The sequence below is a fragment of the Tiliqua scincoides genome, chromosome 1 (assembly GCF_035046505.1).
Source record: "Tiliqua scincoides isolate rTilSci1 chromosome 1, rTilSci1.hap2, whole genome shotgun sequence".
Taxonomy (NCBI): Eukaryota; Metazoa; Chordata; class Lepidosauria; order Squamata; family Scincidae; genus Tiliqua; species Tiliqua scincoides.
The window spans coordinates 100888902-100914551 of record NC_089821.1 but is presented as its reverse complement, the minus strand read 5'-3'; the positions used below and the strand labels follow the sequence as shown (position 1 = coordinate 100914551).

Genomic DNA, 25650 nt, shown 5'->3' with positions numbered 1-25650 from the left:
CTTCCTTCCAGTGACATTCTCACCCTTCTGCCAGTTCCCTTCCTGGCACTGTTACAAAAGGCAGAAAGGGCCGAGGAAGGAGAGAGGAAGTGAGGAGAGGAGCCCAGACTAGTTGTTAGAGCAGTTTCTCCCTTTCTTTAGAAAAAGTTTAGAAAAAGAAGTTAACAGTGAGCTGGGAGGAGGAGGGCAGCTCTAGGGAGGGCCACAGGTCCACAGCAGACCATCATTTAATTTTTTTTAATATTATTTTGTACCCCGCCTTTTTGCCCAATGGGCACACAAGGCGGCTAACAAACAATTTAAAAATACAACATGAAAAACAGTTAAAAACAATTTACAATGATTAAAAAGCTAAAAACAAAACAAACCCCGTGGATTTTCATTTAAAAAGCAAGAACGCCAGCCAGCCTGTCAACAATTAAAAGCTTTTTGAAATAAAAAGGTCTTCAGTCCACGCCGAAACGTTAGCAACGAGGTAGCAGTTCTCAGTTCTAAGGGGAGGGTATTCCACAGTTCGGGGGCCACCACCGAGAAGACCCTCTTCCTGGCCGCCACCCCTCTCACATCTCTTAGTGGCGGCACAGTCAAAAGGGCCCCCCCAGATGATCTAAGAGCACGGGCCGGATTGTAGGCACACCATCATGTGACACCCTGGACTCCTGATCCCAATGGGGTTCATTATAGGACTGTCCCTGGCAACTCCTACTCCTTAGAGATGACATACTAAGTGGCAGGAAAGTAGAGCCTCTGCCACTGATCATATGGGGGCTCGCAAAAGCAGTAGTATTACTAGAGGGTGTTTGGGATGCAGACTGCACCAAGTGACACCTTCAGGAGGGATTATACCACTAGCAGCCAAAATTTTGGACACCTTTTGGAAAATTTGTATTTATGAATCATGTTAAATCATTGGGAAGGAAATTTCATGCACAATGTAATGGAACAAACTAGGTTAAAGTATCTGTATTCTATCAAACATTATGGTCAAATAACCAGAAAAAACACAGCTGCCTTATTTAACAAAAAGTAGATTTTCTTAACTCAAAACTGACCAATGAGACCGATTGTTCTGAGAGCCAATAAGTGTTGTTATGACATAGCAGGGAGCCAATAAGGTGTTAGTATGAGTTGGTTCTGATTTCCATGTATCAGAGCCAATATTAGAACTTCTATTTAGTTGTGTGAGTGTCATCAAGTAGGCCACATTTTTTCGTTGGTTACTGATTTGTTGGGTGACATGTACTGTTACATATTAAAATAAATGAAGTTAATGTGGGTGACACCAACCCTAGTGATGCCACAGCATTTAGGGTGTGCATATGATTTTGTAATTTATTCTGCAAGGTTTTATATGGAGGAAGTCCACCTGTATTATTATTATTATTATTATTATTATTATTATTATTATTATTATTATTATCTTGGGGGTGACGCAATGAGCTGTCTCACTGAGTGGTGCAAACCCTAGTGACTCTTCTGCATAGAGGAAACCAGTATGCCGTAGAAGTCAGCTTTTAAAAGTTTTCTTCAGAACCAAACTTTCTGATTCAGAGTTGAGAAAAAGTGGAAGAACGCATAGATGCCATGACACTAGAAGAATGCACAGAGATAGTGAAAATACAGATAGTTGTATATTTTAAGAAAGTTTCCTCCCTGTAGCCCAGACAAAGTTTTTACTTTCAAACTGCTGACATTTGAGAGAATAATGGGGCTTTTTATCAGGCTAAGCATCACTGATGATAGGCTAAATTGCAGGTGGTAGTTGATGCTGAATACTTTCCCAATAAGATGCTCCACATGTGTTCAAAGCTAGTGAATAAAACTGTAGCCAAGAAAAGCAGTGACATAAATGGCTGAGCTTCTTGAATTAGAACACATTTGATGAGCTGTCAGGAGGCCATTCCTGCATTTCATTTGCTGCTTGAACAGATACCATCTCCAAAGAATGCCTGATAAAGAGATCAATTTTTTAAAAATGAAAAGATTTCACTTACAAATCATCATTTTTCCTTTTTTTCTCCCTCTTTTCTAGGGTCCACCTTCATTAGCAACACCCACATCATCCCAGTGAAAAATCAAGAGGGAGTGGCCATGATGTTTATTATTAACTTTGAAAATGTAGCAGATGAAGAGAATGTCAGATCTCCAGAGAAATTCAACCAGATTGTATCAGCCAAAGTTGCAAACCGTAAGTGATGTGTTTATTGTGGGAGATTGGAAGGGGTTGGGGGGATGGACACGCAATACGGAAGATAGAATGTAATGATATTTTGCGGTTTGAAACATTGTGGCCTAAGCATGTTACCTATAAGTTGATATTGAACTCATGTCCACATTAAATGTCACCTGGGTCATTGAAGTATTTTCCCAGTCACCAAGGTGCCACTTTCATAGAATCAGCTCCCACATCACTAGAGTCAAGTGGAAAAGGCCCCCAATATTCTTGGAACTGGTTGCTAGAATGCCAGACACAGCAAAACTCCAATAGACCAGCATCCAATTCTTCTGCACTTTCAATAGTCTCAATAGTTTGTTGTGATACATGCTGCTGGTCTATGGCTGTATTGATAATAAACTAAACTTATTATTATTATTATTATTATTATTATTATTATTATTATTATTATTATTATTATTATTATTATTATTATTAATAATAATAATAATAATAATAATAATAATAATAATATATTTATATACCGCTTTTCAACAAAAAAGTTCACAAAGCGGTTTACAGAGAAATTAGTCTGGCATCATAGTGGCAAGAGCTCAGGTCCCCTTTCCCTTCCCCAGCTTACAGGACATCCTTTTAGCTGGCTCCTTGGCAGAAGGTGTGCAGGACTCTATCCATGCTACATTCCTGCTATTCCCTTCCTGCAGCCCTGAGTTAAATGATAGCTCTTTGGATCAGCAGACACCTCCTGGTCCTCACTCTTGTCTTTGGTGTCTCTTTGGTCTTGATAAAAGACATCTGCTTTCAGAGGCCTCACTCTCATTGATAAGGAACTGTTCCTCTGGCTTCTTCAGAGACCCCCTTTGTTCTGACAGTCTATTCAAGTTTATCACTCCAGCAGGCCTTTGTCAGCATTTGATACTTTGTCTGTCTGTCCACCCAACAAGCTTCCACACACCTTCTGCTTCCCTTGTTTTATCTAAGTCATATGTTGCAGGGATTCTGAGCGAATAGGGGGAAAAGTAGGGAGAGGAGTAAAGAAAGTACAGTCCACTTACGAACAGCACAGTCCTAGCCATGTCATCTCAGTAATAAGTCCCATTGTTTTCAATGGGGCTTACTCGCAAGAAAATGCATATAGGATCACAGTCTGACAGCCCAGTCCTATCCAGGGCTTGTAGTGGTGGATCTCACAATCAGCCACTATTAACCCCAGACTGGCAGTGTGAAAGCCATGCCACTGTGGTGTACTTCGGAGCTGTCAGCACAAATGACTGGAAGTTCTGTGAATGCAACAGCAGCTTCCAGGTGCCCCACCGGAGCAGGTAGTTTGTCAGAAGGGCAGTTGTGTTTAGTTATGTTCACTATCATGGGCAGTTTGGTGCAGAGAGCAGGCCAGGCAGGGGTCAGTTCCAGGGCAAAGGAGGAGGATCTTGGCAGCTACAGTACACCAAATATCTCATCTCCCTTTCCTCATTCCAAACTGCTGCCTGAGGGCCCAATCCTATCCAATTTTCCAGCACTCGTGCAGCCACTATGCAGCCCTGAGGTAAGGGAACAAATGTCCCCATACCTTGAAGAGGCCTCTGTGACTGCCTTCCCACCACAGGATGCAGTGCATGCCCCATTAGCAGGGCTGCATCAGCACTGGAAAATTGGATAGGATTGGGCCCTGAGTCTCCTCAGACTTATGCTAAAAAAATAACAGGTATAGATCTGAGGAGACCTGTTGGAAGCCAGATGGCCTACAGGAGCATAAGGAAGAAGTTTTACTTATCTCTCCTGGGTTGTCTGGTCACATTCCCCCCCCCCACCACCACCACATAGAAAGTGTATGCTCTGTCTGTGGTAGTGCATTGCTATGGGCTGGCGGGAGATAGGATTGGGCCCTCAATTTAGCCATTAATAGCCAATATGCATTGTATTGTATTGGCAACCTTCAGTCTCGAAAGACTATGGTATCGCGCTCTGAAAGGTGGTTCTGGCACAGCGTCTAGTGTGGCTGAAAAGGCCAATCCGGGAGTGACAATCCCTTCCACACCGGGAGCAAGTGCAGTCTGTCCCTGGTCTGTCTCCCTGGCTATGGGCCTTCCTTCTTTGCCTCTTAGCCTCAGACTGTTGGCAAAGTGTCTCTTCAAACTGGGAAAGGCCATGCTGCACAGCCTGCCTCCAAGCGGGCCGCTCAGAGGCCAGGGTTTCCCACTTGTTGAGGTCCATCCCTAAGGCCTTCAGATCCCTCTTGCAGATGTCCTTGTATCGCAGCTGTGGTCTGCCTGTAGGGCGCTTTCCTTGCACGAGTTCTCCATAGAGGAGATCCTTTGGGATCCGGCCATCATCCATTCTCACGACATGACCAAGCCAACGCAGGCGTCTCTGTTTCAGCAGTGAATACATGCTAGGGATTCCAGCACGTTCCAGGACTGTGTTGTTTGGAACTTTGTCCTGCCAGGTGATGCCGAGGATGCGTCGGAGGCAGCGCATGTGGAAAGCGCTCAGTTTCCTCTCCTGTTGTGAGCGAAGAGTCCATGACTCGCTGCAGTACAGAAGTGTACTCAGGACGCAAGCTCTGTAGACCTGGATCTTGGTATGTTCCGTCAGCTTCTTGTTGGACCAGACTCTCTTTGTGAGTCTGGAAAACGTGGTAGCTGCTTTACCGATGCGCTTGTTTAGCTCGGTATCGAGAGAATGAGTGTCGGAGATCGTTGAGCCAAGGTACACAAAGTCATGGACAACCTCCAGTTCATGCTCAGAGATTGTAATGCAGGGAGGTGAGTCCACATCCTGAACCATGACCTGTGTTTTCTTCAGGCTGATTGTCAGTCCAAAATCTTGGCAGGCCTTGCTAAAACGATCCATGAGCTGCTGGAGATCTTTGGCAGAGTGGGTAGTGACAGCTGCATCGTCGGCAAAGAGGAAGTCACGCAGACATTTCAGCTGGACTTTGGATTTTGCTCTCAGTCTGGAGAGGTTGAAGAGCTTTCCGTCTGATCTGGTCCGGAGATAGATGCCTTCTGTTGCAGTTCCAAAGGCCTGCTTCAGCAGGACAGCGAAGAAAATCCCAAACAAGGTTGGTGCAAGAACACAGCCCTGCTTCACTCCGCTTCGGATGTCAAAAGGGTCTGATGTGGAGCCATCGAAGACAACAGTACCCTTCATGTCCTTGTGGAAAGATCTGATGATGCTGAGGAGCCTGGGTGGACATCCAATCTTGGGGAGAATCTTGAAGAGGCCGTCTCTGCTGACCAGGTCGAAAGCCTTTGTGAGATCTATGAAGGCTATAAAGAGTGGCTGTCGTTGTTCTCTGCATTTCTCCTGCAGTTGTCTAAGGGAGAATACCATATCAGTGGTGGACCTGTTGGCTCGGAATCCACACTGCGATTCTGGATAGACGCTCTCTGCAAGTACCTGGAGCCTCTTTAGTACAACTCGGGCAAACAGCTTTCCTACAACGCTAAGGAGAGAGATGCCGCGGTAGTTGTTGCAGTCACCCCTGTCACCTTTGTTCTTGTACAGCGTGATGATGTTTGCATCCCTCATGTCTTGAGGTACTCCACCTTCTCTCCAGCAGAGACAGAGGATTTCATGCAGCTCAGTGACGATGATCTCTTTGCAGCATTTTAGGACTTCAGCAGGGATGCTGTCTTTTCCAGGTGCCTTGCCAAAGGCAAGGGAGTCCAGAGCCACGTGAAGTTCTTCTAGGGTTGGTTCACTGTCAAGCTCTTCCAGCACAGGCAGGCACTCAATGTTGTTCAGTGCTTCTTCGGTGACTACATTTTCTCTGGAATATAGCTCAGAGTAGTGCTGCACCCAGCGTTCCATCTGCTGCACCCGATCCTGGATGACCTCGCCTGTGGCAGACTTCAGAGGGGCAATTTTCTTCTGTGTTGGACCTAGGGCCTGCTTGATACCATCATACATCCCCTTGATGTTGCCCGTGTCCCAATATGCCCAATATGCATTAATTACAGCATAATAAAAATACATGCATCGTCACAAAGCATGATAAGTTGTTAGGCATTGAACAGCATAGTAAAATTGAGTCTGCCTGTGTCATAAAAAATGGCAGCATTTTAACACACGAAAGGAAGTGGTTGCATGAAACGGAGCAGCCAGAGCTAAGCTGCGTCCAGGAGCACTCTCCAACTGTGAACCTGCTCTGTCAAGGGGAGCGCAACCACTTCCAGAACAAGCTGGCTGTCCGTAAACCAGGACTGCAGGCTTCCTGACTAATAGCATCTCTGTCTAGTCCAGAATTTCATTTCACCCTGTTCGCAGCATAGTGGCTCTTATGTCTGTCATTGCTGAAAATACCTTGAGGCATAGTTTAAATGAGTTTGAGGTGCTCAGTATCCCACATACAGTAACCCAGTATGAAATGAGATATATACTTACACTTAACACGCACACCACGTGTGAGCAGAGAATGTGTCTGCGTGGATGTGAATAATGGAAACTGGGCTTAGTTTAAATGTGTGATACAGGATATGAATGAAGCACAACTTTCTAGCTTGTAGCAGGGACCGACCCCAACAATTTGCAGTCAGGAGACCTGTCCTTAAGTGACACTGGTGGGGGAAAGGGCAAAGAATTCTTCTGAAGGCAGCCTCATATTTTATGGGGTCCTATCAGTCATGATCCTGGCCCAAACGCCACCTAGGGCTAGAACCACAGAACACCACCACCACCCCCTGAGGAGACAGGCCCCCCCCCCCACTTACCAGAGCCTCTGGAGCAATGCACAACATCCCCTGACCCTCTGAAAGCGTTCTAAGGCTTCCGGAGAGCCTTTGGACACTATTTCCGGTTTCCATCAGAAAACCGAAGTAACGTTTAATTGCCCTTGGGAGGCTTCAGAAGGATTTTCAAAGGCCAAAGGCTACATGAAGCCGCCCCGGCCCTCAGAAGGGATCCAGAGGGCGAGCAGTGGTGGTGGCAGGGCCACCCCCATGGGCATTGAAAAAATAGCACCTTATGACACTTACCTCCCTACTGTCCCCCTCCAGAAATTCCACTGGATCCTGTTCCAAAGGGCCCTTCAGCTCGAAAGGAAGCTTCTGGAGGGTACAAGGTGTTGGAGTGGTTGGTAAGCAGAGTACAGTGATAGAGAGTGAAGAAAGCTCAATATGAAATACTATCACCAGGCTGCTTGCTATTAAGACTAAATAATGCACATAAGGAATAAACACTGAGGCCAAGGTAAAACATCGAACAAGTACTTTACTTTCAGTTCTCAAATACTTGTTTGTATAGCATCTGGTTTAGGACCGGAGATTCTGACAGATTTTGAACACGTAAACATAAACTAGTGTGTTTGTCTCTCTTGGTTTGAGAGTATTAACTGCTGAAAGAGCTCAAGAAAGCACTTCCATCTCTAGAAGTTCAGGTAAAGACAGTGAATCTGTCACAAATGATTGACAGGTTGGCAACTGCTGCATCATGGAACACTCCTGTCCATGGAATGTTGCGTCACTCCCTTCAGCTCCTGCAGCCAATGTTGTCCTTATTTCTAACACAGGTCAAAAGAAGAGGGGAACTTAAAAGCCCCTATCTGGAGTGGTGCTCACTTCTGGCCTTCGCAGGCCATCTGGCGGAGCCTTTGCCACCGCCTCACTGGGCCTGTTGCCCAGTGGTCTGGGCACAGCATCCCCCTGGAACAGCAACACAGTCACTGCTGGACCTGCTGAGGTCAGCCCCGCTGGCTAACATGATTGGTGTCCAATGCAGCAACCGCGCTCAGGCTCTCTGTGAGGCACCTGGGTCACAGACAGCCCACTCCCGCCAGATAATGGGCGGATGATGTAGCTGCAGCCTCTGCCTTAGCGATCTGTGAGCCAAGCTGGCAGGACAACCAGACAGGGAGAAGAGGCTTCCTTCAGGATCAGGTCTGTGAAGGGAGAAACACTTACACCAGGGCAAGGGCAGGAAGACACAGGGTGGAGACTAGAGGTGCTAGTGTATAAAGGTTTCCCAGCAGCCAATGAGGAGCTCAGTAAAGGTTAGGCATCTGGCCTGTGATCCCTGGGAGAAGGCAGGAGGAGGAAGCCTGGTGGTTTAACCCCCTCCCCCTGGCCCCATCTGGCCACATCTGAGGCTGCTTAGGCTGCTCTTTCCATTCCTGAGTACGGCCCTCGGTTTCCATCTTGGATGCCTCTCCCTTGCTGTTGGTGCACCCTAGACCGAGTGGCCAGCACCAATGGCCCTGGCTGCCCAGACCATATAGTCCCAATTCATTAATTGAACAGCTGCTCACGCCAATCTGGATCCTCACCCTGATCTATTAAATAACAATGCAATATGGCCCTGGCATCAGTGGATCCTGCATCTGTGGGTTTGACTCACTGCGGATGCTGGGTTCCTATCTTGTGGATGCTGGGGTCCGGGTTTAAATGTCTTAGGGTGCAACCCTGACCCATTTCCAGCACTGGCATAGCGCTGCCAGTGGGACATGTGCTGCATCCTGCAGTTGGGTGTCACTCACAATGTCTCCTCAAAGTAAGGGAAGTGTTTGTTCCCTTAGCTCAGGGCTGTAAAGCACTGACATAAGGGGTTAAGATTGCGCCCTTAATTGTTTCAAAAAAACTCAAAAATCAGGTGTTCCTGCCTTTGCATGGGAAAACCGCACCGTTTTCAAGCCTCTCAGGGCTAAAAATAGATCTTAAGACCCACTCCTGGGTCTTGCAGTGTCACCCCAGAATGTATCAGTAAAGGGCTATATCTCATTCAGCCACTAGATTGGGGCTAGTGAAATGGAATGCAATCGAATAATTTCATTCCATTAGATTCCATTACAGTAGCCTCATCTAGTGGCCGAATATGGTATAGCTCTGTACCTGGAGAGAATGCCAGAAGATTTTGGTTTTGCTGCACAAAGGTAGGAAATCCATTTTTCATACTTTTTTTGTATTTAAAAGACCTTTAAACAGGAACTCCCAGTATTTGCAGATTTCAGTATCCACAAGGGGTTCCAGAATGTGGATACCAAGATCGGATACCAAGATCGGTACAGATACCAAATACCATGGATACCAAGATCAGAAAGATCCCATCTTTCACATGGGGTTTCTGCTTAAATCTAAAACAAAAAACCCTGCAAGCTATCTTCACTGCATCAGAAAGATAGTTTAGAATCATCCAGACCAACCTAGAAATGAGGTTAACTAAAAGCCTTGTTTCAAGCAGTGTCTTGGGGGAGAGCAGAAAACTGGAGTGGCGGAAAAGGGGAGAACTTGCACACTGCTTCAGGCAGTACTTTGGTTCAGATCAGGCCTGGATAAGGTAACAGAGGAACAATACAGAGACTTTTCTTGTTCTGCATGTGAAACACTCTTTTGTGTGTGTGTGTGTGTGTGTGTGTGTGTGTGTGTGTGTGAGAGAGAGAGAGAGAGAGAGAGAGAGAGAGAGAGAGAGAGAGAGAGAGTTGTGTTGCCAGATTGATGAGTGTTTCATAGCCATAGGGTTCCCTCTGGGCACAGATTTTATCTCTGAAGTAGGCCATTGAGACTTCATTAATTTGTGCTGGTCATTTTTGGCACCATTTTTTGCTTTCACTTCATGTTGATATATGAAAAAGTGCTTTTTAATGGATATATCTACAAAATGCAGCTCATAGCCGGAGGCAAAGAGCTCCCAGAAATCCAATTTTAAACTTGCACATGCAAATATTAATCTCAAGTTCCTGATTGCGCATCCAATTAGGAGGCAAAACCCATATGAACAGATAGTAGTTCTCTGTGTGTGCGTGTGTTTCTTTAAATGGGAACTATAATCAGCTTGCATATATTCTAGTGGCACAATAAGAAGCTAGATTTGTCAAAGAAATGACTCATAAATTATCTGCTTAGTCTTGCTCCTAAGGGTAAGCTGAGGCTGTTAGGCCATGAAGAAGTTGTGTCAAAGAAGGAGTGAAAGCTTCATTTAGCAGTACATTTTCAAATTAACTGTGCCATAACATAAAGAGCAGCCTTATCCTGGCAGAATCCTGACATAAGCATGCACACATGTTTCTGTGCAACCCTGAAACTCTCAGCACAGCCTTAGACCTGCACAGCCTCCTAGACCTGCCCCCGTCGCCTCCTCTGCCCCCGTCTTCTTCTCTGAACTAGAGCCAGGTTGCTGGAAGCCCTAGAGCAAGCTCTGCAGCAGGTCCTCTATGGCCTCTCCAGTTCTTCAGTTCCTGCAGATAGTGGCAGGAAGTGACAGATAATGTCGCCCCCTGCCCTCCCCATTGTGAGCATCCCCTCAAGAGTCCATGATGATGATGATACAGCATTTGGAGGACTCTCAATTGTAGGTGGCTTGCAGTTACAGCAGTGACACAAGTCTGGCTCATGCCAGTGTGGCCACCAGAACCGGGTGGTTCAGGGAGCACCTTAGACAACTGAGCCCTCTGTGGAATGTTGACCCTTGGCGAGGGGCCAACTCAGTCAACTTCTGACACCCATGAAAACTATGGACAATCCTCCATTGGTGGTCCATGCCCATGCACACCTCCCCACACACACAAAATGCCATGTTTGTGTGTGCTCACGTGTGCACCCCCATGGATGAGAGGGGCTGGCAGGTGAGCAAATGAGGTGGGCGAGCAGACAGGCAAGTAAGCCTCCATCCTCCACACTGTTTCTGTTTCAAATGAACAGAAATGGTGCACCCTGGGAACCTACTGGTGCACACTCCAGTTAATTGGGAACAGTTGTAGTGCAGAGCTAGGAGGTCGTAAACTGTACTCCTGTAAGTGAAGGGAAGGAGCATGTGCTCCAAATTGCCTGGTGGCTAGAGACGTGGGCGGTGGGAGCCTGACCACCACCTGGCATGGGTGATTAGTGCCAGATGTTACCCTGTCTGGAGTGAGCCAACATACCGCCTTTGTCTCCTTAGATTTGCAGCAACTAAGGAGCTGGCACAGGTCCAAGGAGACCCACTGGCAGACAAGGGGCTTAGGAAGGAGTAAGGGATATTATAATATTTTCCTTTTCCCCTTCTAAGCCTCCCTTCCATAACATGTAGCGCAGCCTGTTTTGGTGTGGCTGCATTTTGTGTCAGGGAAAACAAAGGATCGGGCTATTAGAGTGGCAAGCTGCAAGGGAAAAGAAGCTGCCACTGCTACCCCCACCTCCTCACTCTCCTCACACACCTCGCTGCTTGGGAAAGCAGCTGGTGGGCAAGGAGAGGCGAAGCATGGAGATCTGAGGCCCAGCCCCTCTGCTCCAATACTTCTCCTTGCTGCTACTCTGCACAGTCCTGTTTAAAATGTGAGGAGGTGGAGGTGGAGCAGAAGGGAAGAGGGCTGGCTCTGTCTTGCTCCCCTCCCCTCTCCTTACACTCCCAACTGCTTTTCTCAGAAACTGGTAGAGTGAAGAGGAGGCAATGTTGATGGCAGTACCATGAACATAGCGGTTTAATCATTTTTTAATTGTTGGGGGCAGGCTCCCGGGCAGCATCTCCCTGCCCAAATCGGGCAGCATCTTGGCTTCAGCCTGTCATGGCTTTGTGATCTCTTTTCACTTGGAGGATGTACTCTCATTTCCTGGCACAGGACAATAGTTGGCACCTGACTGTCATGGGTACTGAGAGTTCAAGGCTTACTCCAGACTAGTGGGCATTAGATGAGTGCTGGCCCACTCTGGCTGACCTGTAACTCCATCCCTGCCCTATATATAATTAAATTGAAAACTGCTGGATCATTTCTTGTTTAAATTTCAGTCAGGCTCCTAATTTAACGAAAAAAAAAAAAATGAACAGCAAATTATGTGAGAGTCACCTAATATGTCACCAATGTCCCCTTCCGAGACAGTATAATACCACCTTCATGGTGATTTATTTCCACAGGAAAAATTATCCCCGTACAGGAATAGGAAATTGGAATGGAGACAGCATAAGGAGTGGTGGGGAGAACAGAAATAAGATCGATCACCAAATGACACAAAATTAAAGATGAGCCACAATGATGGTTGTAAAATTGATAGAGGAAGTTGAAGCCTACTACCAAGGACTGTGGGGAAAAGTCAGACACTTCTTCTTTGTAAAACAAAGTTTAGAGGAAAAGGTGACCTACTATGGGATCAGGCAGATGGTAGGTTGGGATCTACTAGTAGATCTCTGGGTGATTTACAGTAGACCACAATGGTTTCTAACTCTCAGTTGTTTAGCACTAGCAAGTAAAATTGCAAGTTTAAAACTTGCCATAACCCTGCCTGTGCTCATTGCTTACCTCTCAGACTCTGTGTTCTTCACACACAAAAGCTGTGTATTAATTGTTTGCTTTTGATTAGGACGTAGTGCAACTCTCCTGGCCAATTGTGGAGTTCTGTATTAGAATCCTTCATCTGTAAAACTCAGTGCACGTTGTACTTTGCTGTACAGTGTACTTGTTACCCCAGTGGCCTGCAGTAAATAATTGGCTTCACCCACTGAATGACCATTTTGTACCTGGCTCTAGCTGGTGGGCCTTGCCATTCTAGGAACAACTAGATCCTGTGGCCTGGAAACGTTAAGCTATTTGTAGTTTATTTTAAGTTTATTATGATCTTTCGTCTTACTTGCTCTGCCTCCCTTCCCATGTGTACTTAAACTAAAACATTTGCAAGGCTCCTTTCCAAAATATTCCACCCATACTGTGTGGGGTGCAACCCATCTCTTGCCAGAAGTGCTTCATGTTGGTAGTGTAGACCCTGATTCAAGAAACCCAACCGACCCTCCCCCAAAGACAACATCTTTGTAGCCAACTGTTACTAACAGAAAACCTTTCAGCCGCAGTACATTATTTAAAAGAGAAAACCCACATGCAATCCATTATTCAGGTGCTTTTAATGACATTTCGTATGGTGTTACACAACATACTTTTTCTAGTATATCTAATGTGTTTTCAACTCAACACAAATTAACAGCCCAATCCTAACAAAAGTCCTGCACTGTGATGCAACACCCCCCCCCCCCCGGCTTCATCAAGCATGGGAATGGTGGCTACTCTAGGTTTCCTTGGGGTAAGGTTGGCAGTTGTCCCCTTACCAAAAGTAAAGCCCCAGCAGCTGCAGTGGGGCTACTCAGATGTGTGCCTGTGATATAACACACAAATGTGAGTCACCCTCTGTTAGGCTTCCAAAACCAGGAAGGAGGATAGGATATAGTGTTAGACATGGCTGTCCCTGCCCCCCTCCCAGGACTGATTACTCCCTCTTCACCCTCTCCCATCCTGCAGTGTCTGCCCCTGCCTCCAACTAGCAGCTTGCCCACCTTTTCTAACGGGTGCAGCAGGCCTCCAGTTGGTGGTGGCAGGCCAGCGCTGGCTTTAGTGCTTGCACAATGATTCTTCACATTGCTACAACATGCCTTACACACATTTACGGCAATGCGCCCGTCCCACTTCCATGCCCATCCCGCTGATTGTCACCAGATTAGGATTGGGCCATTAGTCAATCAGCACAATTCTGGACAATGTTTTGTTACATAGGGAGCCCAATTACACTTTTAAACTTCGTATTAGTTAATGCTATGCAGCCTGCATTTCATGTGCAATCATATATAGCTATCATACCTCATATTGTAGAAACCTTTTGGAATGATGTTAGTTTTAATGCAAGGAAACAGTCAGCCAGAATCCAAACATCTGCCTTTGGCCCACACCAGCAGCTTATGCTAGCCCAGTGGAATTTTGCACTCTTCACATTTGAACAGCTGAGCCCCCCATGCTGTATCTTCTCCATTTCAAAAGCGCTTTGTTCTGTAGCATGGCAGGTAGCTGTCAAAGGCAAACAAGTTTAAAGACCCTTTCAAGATATGGAATTGGTTTCATCTTTGGCTCCTAGTACTAATACACTCTTGGGCACGTCCACGTTTGCTCATTTGTTCGTTAAAACATTGAACATTTCGATCCTGCCTTTTCAATTAGATATGGGATTCAAACTAATAAAATAACAAGTAAAATAAAACAAGTCAGTTCTAAAAGCAAAAACGATGAAATTGCAGAAGAGCCGCAGTAATGCAGAGATTAATGCAGAGTAACTAGCAGAGATTAAATCGCTCAAGTTACATTAACCCATTTCTGCCCAGTCCACAGGTGTACACATTTGATCCCTGTTGTGTATATGCAGCGTTGTGCAGAAATGACTTAAAAAGACATAAGCAATTAAGATTTACAGGAGGAAGCTGTAGCTCAGGGATGGAGCACAGATATTAGAGGCAGGACGTCCTGGAGGTGTTCAAGTCCTGGCAACCCCAAACAGGGCTGAGATGCACAGGGTCTCTGCAGGTGTCAGAAAGTCCTCCGGAAGTGACCATGGTGCAGTTCCGGTCACCTTCGGAGGATTCAGGTTGTGCCAAGTCTGGCTCGACGTGGGTCCAGAGAACCCATGTTGAGCCAGATCCGTAGATAGATAATCAGCAGATAAGTAGACTCAGCCTGTTATGAGAAATTTATCCCCAGTCTTACAATGCAATCCTAAACCAACTCCCATCAGAATTAAAAGTAATGCTTTATTCAATGGGGCTTACTTGCCGGTACGTTTGGTTAGGATTGCAGCTTTATTCTTCCACATAGAAGTGGGAACAGGTTTATTACAAGGGAGGATCAGTTAAAAAAACAACAACACAGAACCAACCAAAAAAAAAGGAAGAGGAGAAGCTTTTCTAGCAAGTAAGCCAATATCATAATTACAGCAAGCCCAATGTCAATACGTGGACCTGCTTCAAAAAGCAATTAATGTGCAAAACCTATGTGTTGAAAAATTTACACAGAACCAAAAAGTTATTGAGAGGAAATGCATAGTCAGCACTTGACAAAGTGCTTCAGAAATATTGCTGTATTGATTGGTGACTCCACCTATCTCAGTAGAAACAACTTAATCATTCCAGAGAATAAAGACAGAAAATATGATTTATTTTTGTTCTAGAATAAATCAAGATCTAGTAGCTTGTTTTATTTAATTGTATTCTCTTCCTTTGTGCAATGTTCCCAAATGGCCCAAGAACACCCAGCGTGGTTCTATCAATCCGTCTCTTTCTAGTTGTCTGACCACCTGTTCCGAAAATATTCCAATCCGAGTAGGAAAAAAGATATTTCAGAGATAAGGGGGACAGGGAGAGGAAAGTTATAACTGCTTTATGTAATTCTCTCTGAGAGCTTTGCTAACTGAAAAGCAGGATGTTTAGCTTCTTAAACAGATAAATAAACTGATAAGCCAGCTTGTACAGTTGTTTTGAAGGAACATAGCTGCTGAAGATAAACTGAGTTGAGGACTGTGAGTCAAAGCCTCATACCGTTCCTCACCCACGCTAGGCAACTTAGCAATGCCCTGAAACATCATTGAGATAACCGGAGGTTGGAGCGTCACAGGTAGGAGTAGCATCTGAGGTTGTCCAGCTCACTGGCCAAGGGCCCACACTCATCAGAGGACACATATGGCCAAGCCGACCTGTGAACCCTTAGTACTGGGGTAGCCCCTGGTATGCCATCAGGGAATGGGTATGGTATACCCAGCAACCTGGAGTGTGTTGGTAATGCTTCCACCCATAACTAGAATGGCCGCTGTCATCAGCAGTATGTTGTTGTTGGCATCCTTCAGTCTCGGAAGACTATGGTGTCACGCTCTGAATGGTGGTTCTGGAACAGAGTGTCCTCTCCAGTGCGCGAAGCCTGGGTAAAGTAGGTATGGAGGATAGGCTGTTACCCATGCAGCAAATCCCCCCTCTCCACATCGCTGGAATGGTCCAATGGAAAGGCAGAAGCCAGTACGGTTGGTTCCAGCGGCATCACAGGAGTTGCCAGAACGTGACTGTGTTCAGCCACGAACTGCCTCAGGGACTCCGGCTCCGGATTTTGCCTCGAGGTTGACTCCTGAAGCCTTTTCCATAACTGGATGTAGCCACAAGGCAGTGGAGGTTTGGGGTCAGAGTTTTCCTTCTCTCAGATGAGCTGCCTTCCCAGGCTGACGAGTCCCATCGACCCGGTGGCTGTTTAGTCGCCTCTTACGACAAGTACAGCCAAACTGAGGGCCTATTCTTATCCCCAGCCCCCAGGGGAAGTCAGCAGTCAGCAGTATGACTGTCACAGTAATGCAATAAATAAAATGCTATCAGTGTGAATCTGTAAGTTAAGGGTAGTTGAAGGGAAATTCTTGTGCCAAATTTTGGAGAGAGAGGCCTTCGTCAATGTGTTCAGGTTGTTTCACCTATTGCAGGCTAGCTAGATATATATTTTTAAACTTGTTTTTAAACACTGAATGCTATCTGTAAATCCAGTTTACTTGTATTTTCAGATGCTAACAACCTTTCAAGAGGCTCTTCGTCAGGTAATTCCGTCCATTGAAATCCTACTTGCACCATTTCTGTTCCTTTTATTCCCATGTCGAGTCCATCATTCTGAAGATAGTTTCAGAGCTGCTTCCTACTTATTGTATCTGAACTTATGATCTAAAACTCTTAAATGACAACTTCCAGGTGATCCAGGAAGCCAAATATATGGGCTGTGACCAGCCCATGAGATCATCCCCAGAAATGTTATTTGGACATTTGGTTTCAATTTAACTTTTCTGCAGTGTGTGTGTGTGTGTGTGTGTGTGTGTGTGTGTGTGTGTGTGTGTGTGATTACAACAAGTTACCCTGGGATATATTTGAGTTACCTCAAATATTCCATTGCATTGGAAGAGATATGACATTCAACTTGACACAGATCTTATTTCTCATGTCAGGAAGGAAGGTGCCGAGACTGTGGTAGATTTAAAAACTTCAGATTACTTTTACCTGAATAACCAAATAAAGATCTTGTGTTAAATCCAGTGCACTTTCCTATTCACATCATCTGCCTAAACCCCAGTTGCATGCCTGCCATAGACTTTCCTGGGGCAAATGCCCCATGCGCCAGCTGCTAGGACTAGCCTCCCAACGGGGGCGGAAACTATGCCTCCGGTTCACCGAAAGCACAGTTTATAGCGCTGGGGAACCTCAGAGGTTTCCCCAACGTGGGAGGAGGTCGCATGAAGTTCCATGAGCCTCTAGTGAGTGGGGGGGGGATTTCTGCGCGAGGGGTGGGTGGCGATAGCCCATGGGGGCGCCTTCGTGGAGCTTGCCCTGGGCACGGGGCTGTGGAGGTCTGCGGCTGCTAAACCCTGCTACTGGATGGCTTCCTCCAGCCTTTCAAAAGTGCTGCTTCCTGCTTTTGTTCTTTCAGCCCTAATCCTCCTTCCCTCAATTCAGTCTTTCACCTCCCCCCTTTATAGGTGAATGATAAAACAATGATACAGTAACAGTGCAAACGTAACAAAAGTAAAAGGAATAAAGGGGGGAGGAAAAGGGATAAAATAGAAATGTATATATAAAACATACAAATTAAATTACCATCCATACAACAGGTGTTAGGAAGATAGGAACATAGAAAGACCCCTGCTGGATCAGGCCAAAGGCCCATCTAGTCCACCTTCCTGTATCTCACAGTGGTCCACCAAATGCCAGAGGAAGCACACAAGACAACAGTTACAACCTGCGTCCTGGTGCCTTCTCCTGCATCTTGCCTCTAAAACCAAGAGCTTACACATACCTACTATGACTTGTAACCCGTAATTAACTTCTCCTCCTGAATTTTGTCCAATCCCCTCTTGAAGGCATCCAGGCAAGATGCCATCACTACATCCAGGCAAAACTAACTACATGCTGGGTAAAGAAACATTTTCTTCTGTCTGTCCTAACTCTCCCAACTCTCAACTTTTGTGGATATCCCCTGTTTCTGGTGTTATGTGAGAGGGAAAAGAGTGTCTTTCTATCCACTCTGTCCATCCCCTGCATGATTTTGTATGTCTCAATCATGTCCCCCCTCAGGCTCCTCTTTTCTAGACTGAACAGGCCCAAACACTGTAGCCTTTCCTCATAGGGAAGGTGCCCCAGCCCAGTAATCAGATGTGAGGATTATTAAAGTCCCCCATGATTACAACCTTTCCCTCCTCAACACCTCCCTGATCTGTTTCCTCATTTCAAGGTCCCCTTCTGGTTTCTGGTTCGGAGGACCATAGCATGCCCCCAGTATTATATCGCTCCTTGAACCTGGTAATTTAATCCAAAGTGATTCTATGGTCGAATCGAACCCGCCTTCAATCTCTACTTTGCTGGATTCCACCCCTTCTTTAACATAAATGGCTACGCCATCACCAACACACCCCTCTTTGTCCCTCCTATAGAGTTTATAGCTGTATCCCACTGGTTCTCAGCATTCCACCAGGTTTCTGTTATGCCCACTATGTCAATGTTTTCCCTAGTCACCAAACATTCCAGTTCTCCCATCTTTGCTCGGAGACTTTATACATTCGCATAAAAGCACTTGTATACGAAGTCCCCCAAGATGGGCTGCTTATTTTCTCCTTTATCCTTGCAGTCTCTCATTTCACTAGATGGGCTATCACATCCCATCATGTTTCCGTTCCCAGTTCCTACTCCTACTCTGTCCCTGCCTTGTTGCTCTCTAACCTCCCCATCCTCATTCCATAAGAATGAGAAGTCTAGAATAGGATGCCCCTCGCCTCCTGTTGGCTTTCCCCCAGGGATCAGTTTAAAAGCTGCTCTGTCACCTTTTTAATATTGTGTGCCAGCAGTCTGGTTCCATTCTGGTTCAAGTGGAGCCCATCCCTCTTTTTCAGACCCCGCTTGTCCCAAAACATTCCCCAGTGCCTAACAAATCTAAACGCCTGCTCCCTACACCACTGTCTCATCCACGCATTGAGACCCCTGATCTCTGCCTGCCTAGCTGGTCCTGCGCGTGGAGCAAACAATAATAAAGAGTCTATACATAAACTTCTAAAAAGGGCTACCAAATATCCAAAAACATGTCCCTAAGCAGTTCTCTTCCATAAGTCATAGATTAAATATTGATGGAGTTAAAAGGTCCTCAGTCCATTTAAGAATAGTAGGAGGGCACTTGTCTTTCCAACATTTCAATGAGTCTTTTATCTACAGTAAGGGCACGGCCTCTCACCTCTTAAAGGGGACAATAGGAGAAGGTGGACTTCTTTCCCCACTGCACACATATAGAATGTTAAGGGGAAGGCATGATTTCCTAAAGACTCAGTATCAGTTTTCCAGGATGCCATATATAACATGCAATACCATCAAGCTCCCTTGTCTAGGTTAGGGAGCTAAATACTAAGCTCCCTAATAATCATTTGTTGGCTGTTGAACCTCCTGCTCACTTAAAGACTCATGCAATAACTGGCCTCCAGTGCTGTTTTTAAAGGTTGTCGGTGCGGGTTCACCTTTGCCAGACATTCATTCAGCCATGACTTTTGCCTTCTCTGCACACAGAAAGGCAGCCATGTGAAAGCTGCTCCTCAATGCACCTTAGGAATATGTGCAAATTCTGCACCTGCATGGGTGAAGCTGAACTGTCCCACCTGCCTACCATTCTTGGTACAGTACTAATCAGGTGGGAAAGACCCAAGCAATTGGCCTCATCAATTTAATTGTATTTTCCTTGCTTCCTGTTCAAGATTGCCCCATTCTGAAAGAGGCTCCCAGGGCAGAGGATGGTAATGAATAAGAACTAGCCATGCCTCTGATTTACCCTGTCAGGGATGCTGCAGACATATGACAATTTTCTGCACAGAGATAATGCTGGTGTAATCAGGGAGCCGATGTAATTCTGTGACAAATTTGATTATCTGGATGAGTGGAATTATCGTTGAATGTATGACATTAGGTTGAATCATAATTTCAACAGGGCCAGTTCCAAGGGCTGGGAAACTGAATGTACCACACAGGATATGATTGGTTTGGGGTCAGTCTGTTCAATCAGCCTGGATTGTGCCAAGGTCCAAATGCTAAAGAACAGGCTCAATGTTTTCTCCCCTGGATTCCCATGTGTACCTCCGTGTAGCTATAATTAAATGGGTCATTTCTGGAATCCAACCAAAGCTCTTGGAGCCAAAAATGCCATGCCACAATAATGTCTATTGATCTTATGCACATTGATACTTAGTGAGTATGGGCGCAATCCAAAGTGCGCCTTACGCCAGCCCAAGTCCCTTGGGCCGGCATAGGAGGGTCGCAAACATGCCATAAAGCACGTTTGCGCCTCTGTGGCTGGGAGCCACGATGGCGCATTTGCAAGCGCTGACGCACGGAGGCAGGCAGATGCCTCCGCAGTGGTTCCTGTGCCGCTGCTTGTGTCAGTGCTCTCGCGCCAACACAAGCAGCAAAGGTAGGCGTGGGGGGCGTGAGGAGGGGAGGGGGCGTTTCTGGGCGGGGGAGGGCGGGGCGAATGCTTGGGGAGCTGGCTTGGGATCACGCCTTATGGCACGTTTGTGACCCTCGTGGGCCCAAGGGCACCTCAGGACTGAACCCAAACTTTTTTAACATAAGGACTGGGTTGGAGACACCATTGCTGTGGTAACTATCTCAGTTTCCCACTGTCCCTTTTGCCCTTGTGCTTGAGAAAGAAAAGAACTTGGAAAGGAAATACAGCATTCCATTGTCTGGTGGTCCACTTTTGGCCCAATCCTCTCCTCCCCCTGCCCTGCTGGTGCAGCCGCCCCAAAAAGGTGCACATTGTATCTGGGGAAGGGGAAGGGGAAAGCATTCATTATGAAGAATTCTAAAACCTGGAAGGACCAGCCTGGTGCGATCCTGACCCCTTATGTCAGTGCTTTCCAGCACTGACATAAGGGCAACGCAGCTCTGAGGGAAGGGAACAAACATTCCCTGGCTTTGAGGAGGCCTCTGTGAGTGACACCCAACTGCAGGATGCAGCACTTGTCCCATTGGCACCACTATGCCAGTGCTGGAAAGAAGTGGCATAAGGGGTTAGGATTGCGCCCTTATTGCTATACATAAACATAGAGTTATGTTCCTACAGCACATATCTGTTCACAAAAGCATCACCAAACTTCTAAATAAAGAGCCAAAACACTTCCAATATTAAATGTTGAAAAAGGGAGCTTTCAGGGCTGGAGAAAACCCACACAGACATGGGGAGAACATGGAAATTCCACGTAAACAGTGGCCCCAGCCAGGAATCAATTTTTTTTTCCTTGTCAGGTTTATAATGAAACAACTTAAAATGAAATGACTTTAAGTGAGACTTGCTTAAAGGGGAGGGAGGGAGGAATGGGAGTCACCTTGTCACGTTGGCATGGGCAAGGCCTGTTTGGAAAAAGTCAAAATAACCCCAAAAAGTATGGCCAACATTGCATAGGCTTGGAGGTGATTGTCATTAATGCTGAGGAAGCTGCCTTACAGTACAATCCTATGTCTGTCTACTCAGAAGTAAGTGCCAATATTTCAGTGGAACTTACTACCAGCTAAGAGTGCATAGGATTGCTTCCTTATACTGAGCCAGACCACTCTGATCCATCTAGCTCAGTGTGTGTGTTTCCTCCCAGCCCTATCTGAAAATGCAAGGACTAGAAGCTGGGTCCTTTTGCATGCAAAGCTGTTATCCTCCTACTGACCTAGAGCTCCTCCCCTATTTACTAGGCAGTGGCAATCAAGAGTAACTCACTTCTTCCCATCCTCACCTCCAAACATGTGGAACTTGGATTTTATAAGAACATTAAGAACAGCCCCACTGGATCAGGCCATAGGCCCATCTAGTCCAGCTTCCTGTATCTCACAGCAGCCCCACCAAATGCCCCAGGTTGCACACCTGATAACAAGCGACCTGCATCCTGGTGCCCTCCCTTGCATCTGACATGGCCCATTTCTAAAATCAGGAGGTGACACATACACATCATGGCTTGTAACCCGTAATGGATTTTTCCTCCAGAAACTTGTCCAATCCCCTTTTAAAGGCATCCAGGCCAGATGCTGTCACCACATCCTGTGGCAAGGAGTTCCACAGACCAACCACATGCTGAGTAAGGAAATATTTTCTTTTGTCTGTTCTAAGTCTCCCAACACTCAATTTTAGTGGATGCCCCCTGGTTCTGGTGTTAGGTGAGAGTGTAAAGAGCATCTCTCTATCCACTTTATCCTTCCCATGCATAATTTTGTATGTCTCAATCATGTCCCCCCTCAGGCGTCCCTTTTCTAGGCTGAAGAGACCCAAACGCCATAGCCTTTCCTCATAAGGAAGGTGCCCCAGCCCAGCAATCATCTTAGTTGCCCTCTTTTGCACCTTTTCTGCTTCCACTATATCCTTTTTGAGATGCGGCAACCAGAACTGGACACAATACTCCAGGTGTGGCCTTACCATCAATTTGTACAACGGCATTATAATATTAGCTGTTTTGTTCTCAATACCTTTTCTAATTATCCCAAGCATAGAATTTGCCTTCTTCACTGCCACTGCACATTGGGTCGACACTTGCATTGACTTGTCCACCACCACCCCAAGATCTCTCTCCTGATCTGTCAGAGACAGCTCAGAACTCATTAGCCTATATGTGGTTTTGATTTTTTGCCCCAATGTGCATGACTTTACACTTACTTATATTGAAATGCATCTGCCATTTTGCTGCCCATTCTGCCAGTCTGGAGAGATCCTTCTGGAGCTCCTCACAATCACTTCTGGTCTTCACCACTCGGAAAAGTTTGGTGTTGTCTGCAAACTTAGCCACTTTACTGCTCAACCCTGTCTCCAGGTCATTTATGAAGAGGTTGAAGAGCACCGGTCCCAGGACAGATCCTTGGGGCACACCGCTTTTCACCTCTCTCCATTGTGAAAATTGCCCATTGACACCCACTCTCTGTTTCCTGGTCTTCAACCAGGTCTCAATCCAGGAGAGGACCTGTCCTCTAATTCCCTGACTGTGGAGCTTTTTCAGTAGCCTTTGGTGAGGGACTGTGTCGAACGCCTTCTGGAAGTCCAGATATATAATGTCCATGGGTTCTCCCTCATCCACATGCCTGTTGAACTTTTCAAAGAATTCTATAAGGTTCATGAGGCATGACTTACCCTTAAAGAAGCCATGCTGATTCTCCCTCAGCAAGGCTTGTTTATCCGTGTGTTTTGAGATTCTATCTTTGATGAGGCATTCCACCATCTTACCCGGTATAGATGTTAGGCTGACTGGCCTATAGTTTCCCGGGTCCCCCCTCTTTCCCTTTTTAAAGATTGGCATGACATGTGCTATCCTCAAATTCTCTGGCACTGTGGCCGTTTTGAGGGGCAAGTTGCATATTTTAGTCACGAGATCAGCAACTTCATTCTTCAATTCCTTAATAACTCTAGGGTGGATGCCATCAGGGCCCGGTGACTTATTGATCTTTAATTTATCAATGAGGTCTGAAACATATTCTCTTTTAACCTCTGACTTAATTTTGGTCAGGAGGGGTCTTTCGGGCAGTGGTATCTGCTCGAGGTCTTCTGCCGTGAAGAGAGATGCAAATAACTCATTTAATTTCTCTGCCATCTCTAAGTCTCCTTTTATTTCCCCTTTCCCTCCCTCACCATCCAGAGGGCCAACCGATTCTCTGGCGGGTTTCCTGCTTCTAACATATTTGAAGAAGCTTTTATTATTCCCCTTAATGCTGCTGGCCATGTGTTCCTCATAGTCTCTCTTGGCCTCCCATATCACCTTTTTACATTTCTTTTGCCACAGTTTATGTTCCTTTTTATTCTCCTCATTAGGGCAAGACTTCCATTTATGGAAGGAAGCTTCCTTGCCCTTTACAGCCTCTCTAACTTGGCTGGTTAGCCATGCGGGCACCCTCCTGGACTTAGTCGAGCCCTTCTTCCTTAGTGGTATACACTTCCGCTGGGCCTCTATTACTGTTGATTTGAGCAACCTCCATGCTCTCTGTAGAGACTGGACTCTTTTTACCTTCCCTTTCAACCTCCTTCTAACCAGCCTCTTCATTTATCTTATTTTTTAAAGAAAAGGGTGGACTCACTTAGGGTATTATGTGAGGAGGAAAAAGAAAAGTTTCCATATGTCAAAAGCTGCTGGAGACTTGTTCTTATCAACTTCATCATTCCACTAACAAGGACATTCCACTGAGGAGGACAAGGTGCCATAGCTCAGTGATAGGCCACATGTGCTATATGCGGAAGATCCTGCACTTGAGATGTTTCCAGGTGGGACTGGGGAAGACTTCTGCCTGAGGATCCAAGAGAGTGACTGCCAGTCAGTGTTGGCCACACTGAGCTGGATGGAGGGATGATCAAGATAAGGCAGTTATCTGTGTTTCACGTCAGTGCTGCTGACTGGGAAAACTGAGTAAGCAGGCTTTATCACAAACCAGTAGGCTTCTTCCTACCTCCTCCTTGCATGCTTTTAATATGTCAATCCTGGATCAGGGCTCATGCCATGGCAAAGATAAGGAGAAGTTGCCTTTGGAAAAATAATCCTTTGTGTACTGCTTTTGGTAAATTGAGTAGATAAAGAAGTGGATCTGCATACACATGAGACTTCACATCTATATAGGAAGGGAGATATGCATTTTGTTTGCAGAGTTTATTCTACCCGGTACCTGCATTAGTTATCAGGCTAACATAGTTGCCTGCAGTGCATTTTAAATATGAGTGCTATTTTTGCCTCATTTTAAGACTGAGGAGGATTGCTTTTCTGCCTTGGTTCTGTTTGCATTCAGGAAAACAAAGCCTGCCTGTTCCCCTTTCTTCCTCCACAAGTGATTAGCAGCTTCAGGCTCAAGGACAGGAGTTCAGCATTGTTGCATTTCTGATTACCTGAATTGGTGAAGGAGTCTGTTGAACAAAATGTGTACTTGTTAGGAACTCTTGCACAAAGGGACTGTCCCTGGTTACTCCTGCAAATCAGGTCATTGTATTCAGATTTATAGGATGCCTGAGAGCAACTGTATCATTGACTCTATCCGTACTTCAGACAGACTATTAGGGCAATTTGTCAGACAACTATCTAACCTGCTCATTAGCTTCACGGTCACTTCTGCAGTCTCTTGTATGTGAGGGAAAACTAGTACAGAATTTGTTTGAAGAATGCTCACTCCCTTTTGTTCTCTGCATTTGTAAAAAGATTGAGAACATTTCTGTAGGTTTGGCTGTTACAATTGCAGAATATTTCCGGCTTGGAACCAGCTATTCATGACTAAATACATTCTTTAGAAATATTATAAGTTGCCATTTGGATGGTTTGGAGGAACACTGATTTTTACTACAGGTTTAGCCTGTTCTTCCATGTAGATATTTTCAGGGTCAATAATGTGGAGCCTAAAAGTCAACTTCACACACCCAGGGTGACCAGATACAATGGAGGACAAAGTGCCTGTACCTTTAACCATTGTATAGAAGAAGGAATTTTGGCAGGTATAGCTTGTTAAACCCTTCCAAGTTGAGCTGCACCTGCCAAAAATTCCCTCTTCCATACAATGGTTAAAGGCATCGGAATTGTGTTCTCCATTGTCTCTGGTCACCCTACACCCAGGGTTAGATTATGGTTGTCATGCTTCATATTAGCAGACTATCTGGAGCACTGACAGCTGGAAAGATGGTAAAATTGGTAGTGGTTGGGGAAAAGATGACTCCCTGCCCTTGAGGTATCAAATGGTGGCAGCAAGACTGGTGGTGCATGGCCCGGCAGTTCCAT

The 25650-nt window shown here is 45.8% G+C and overlaps 1 protein-coding gene across 1 annotated transcript in view; it reads left to right on the top strand.

Moving 5' to 3' along the window:
- Nucleotides 1-25650, top strand: part of KCNH7 (potassium voltage-gated channel subfamily H member 7) — a 357422-nt gene that overhangs the window by 201926 nt on the left and 129846 nt on the right. The window contains exon 3 of the mRNA XM_066612100.1: nt 2033-2188. Coding sequence (XP_066468197.1) covers nt 2033-2188 — 156 coding nt within the window. The remainder of the gene's footprint in view (nt 1-2032; nt 2189-25650) is intronic.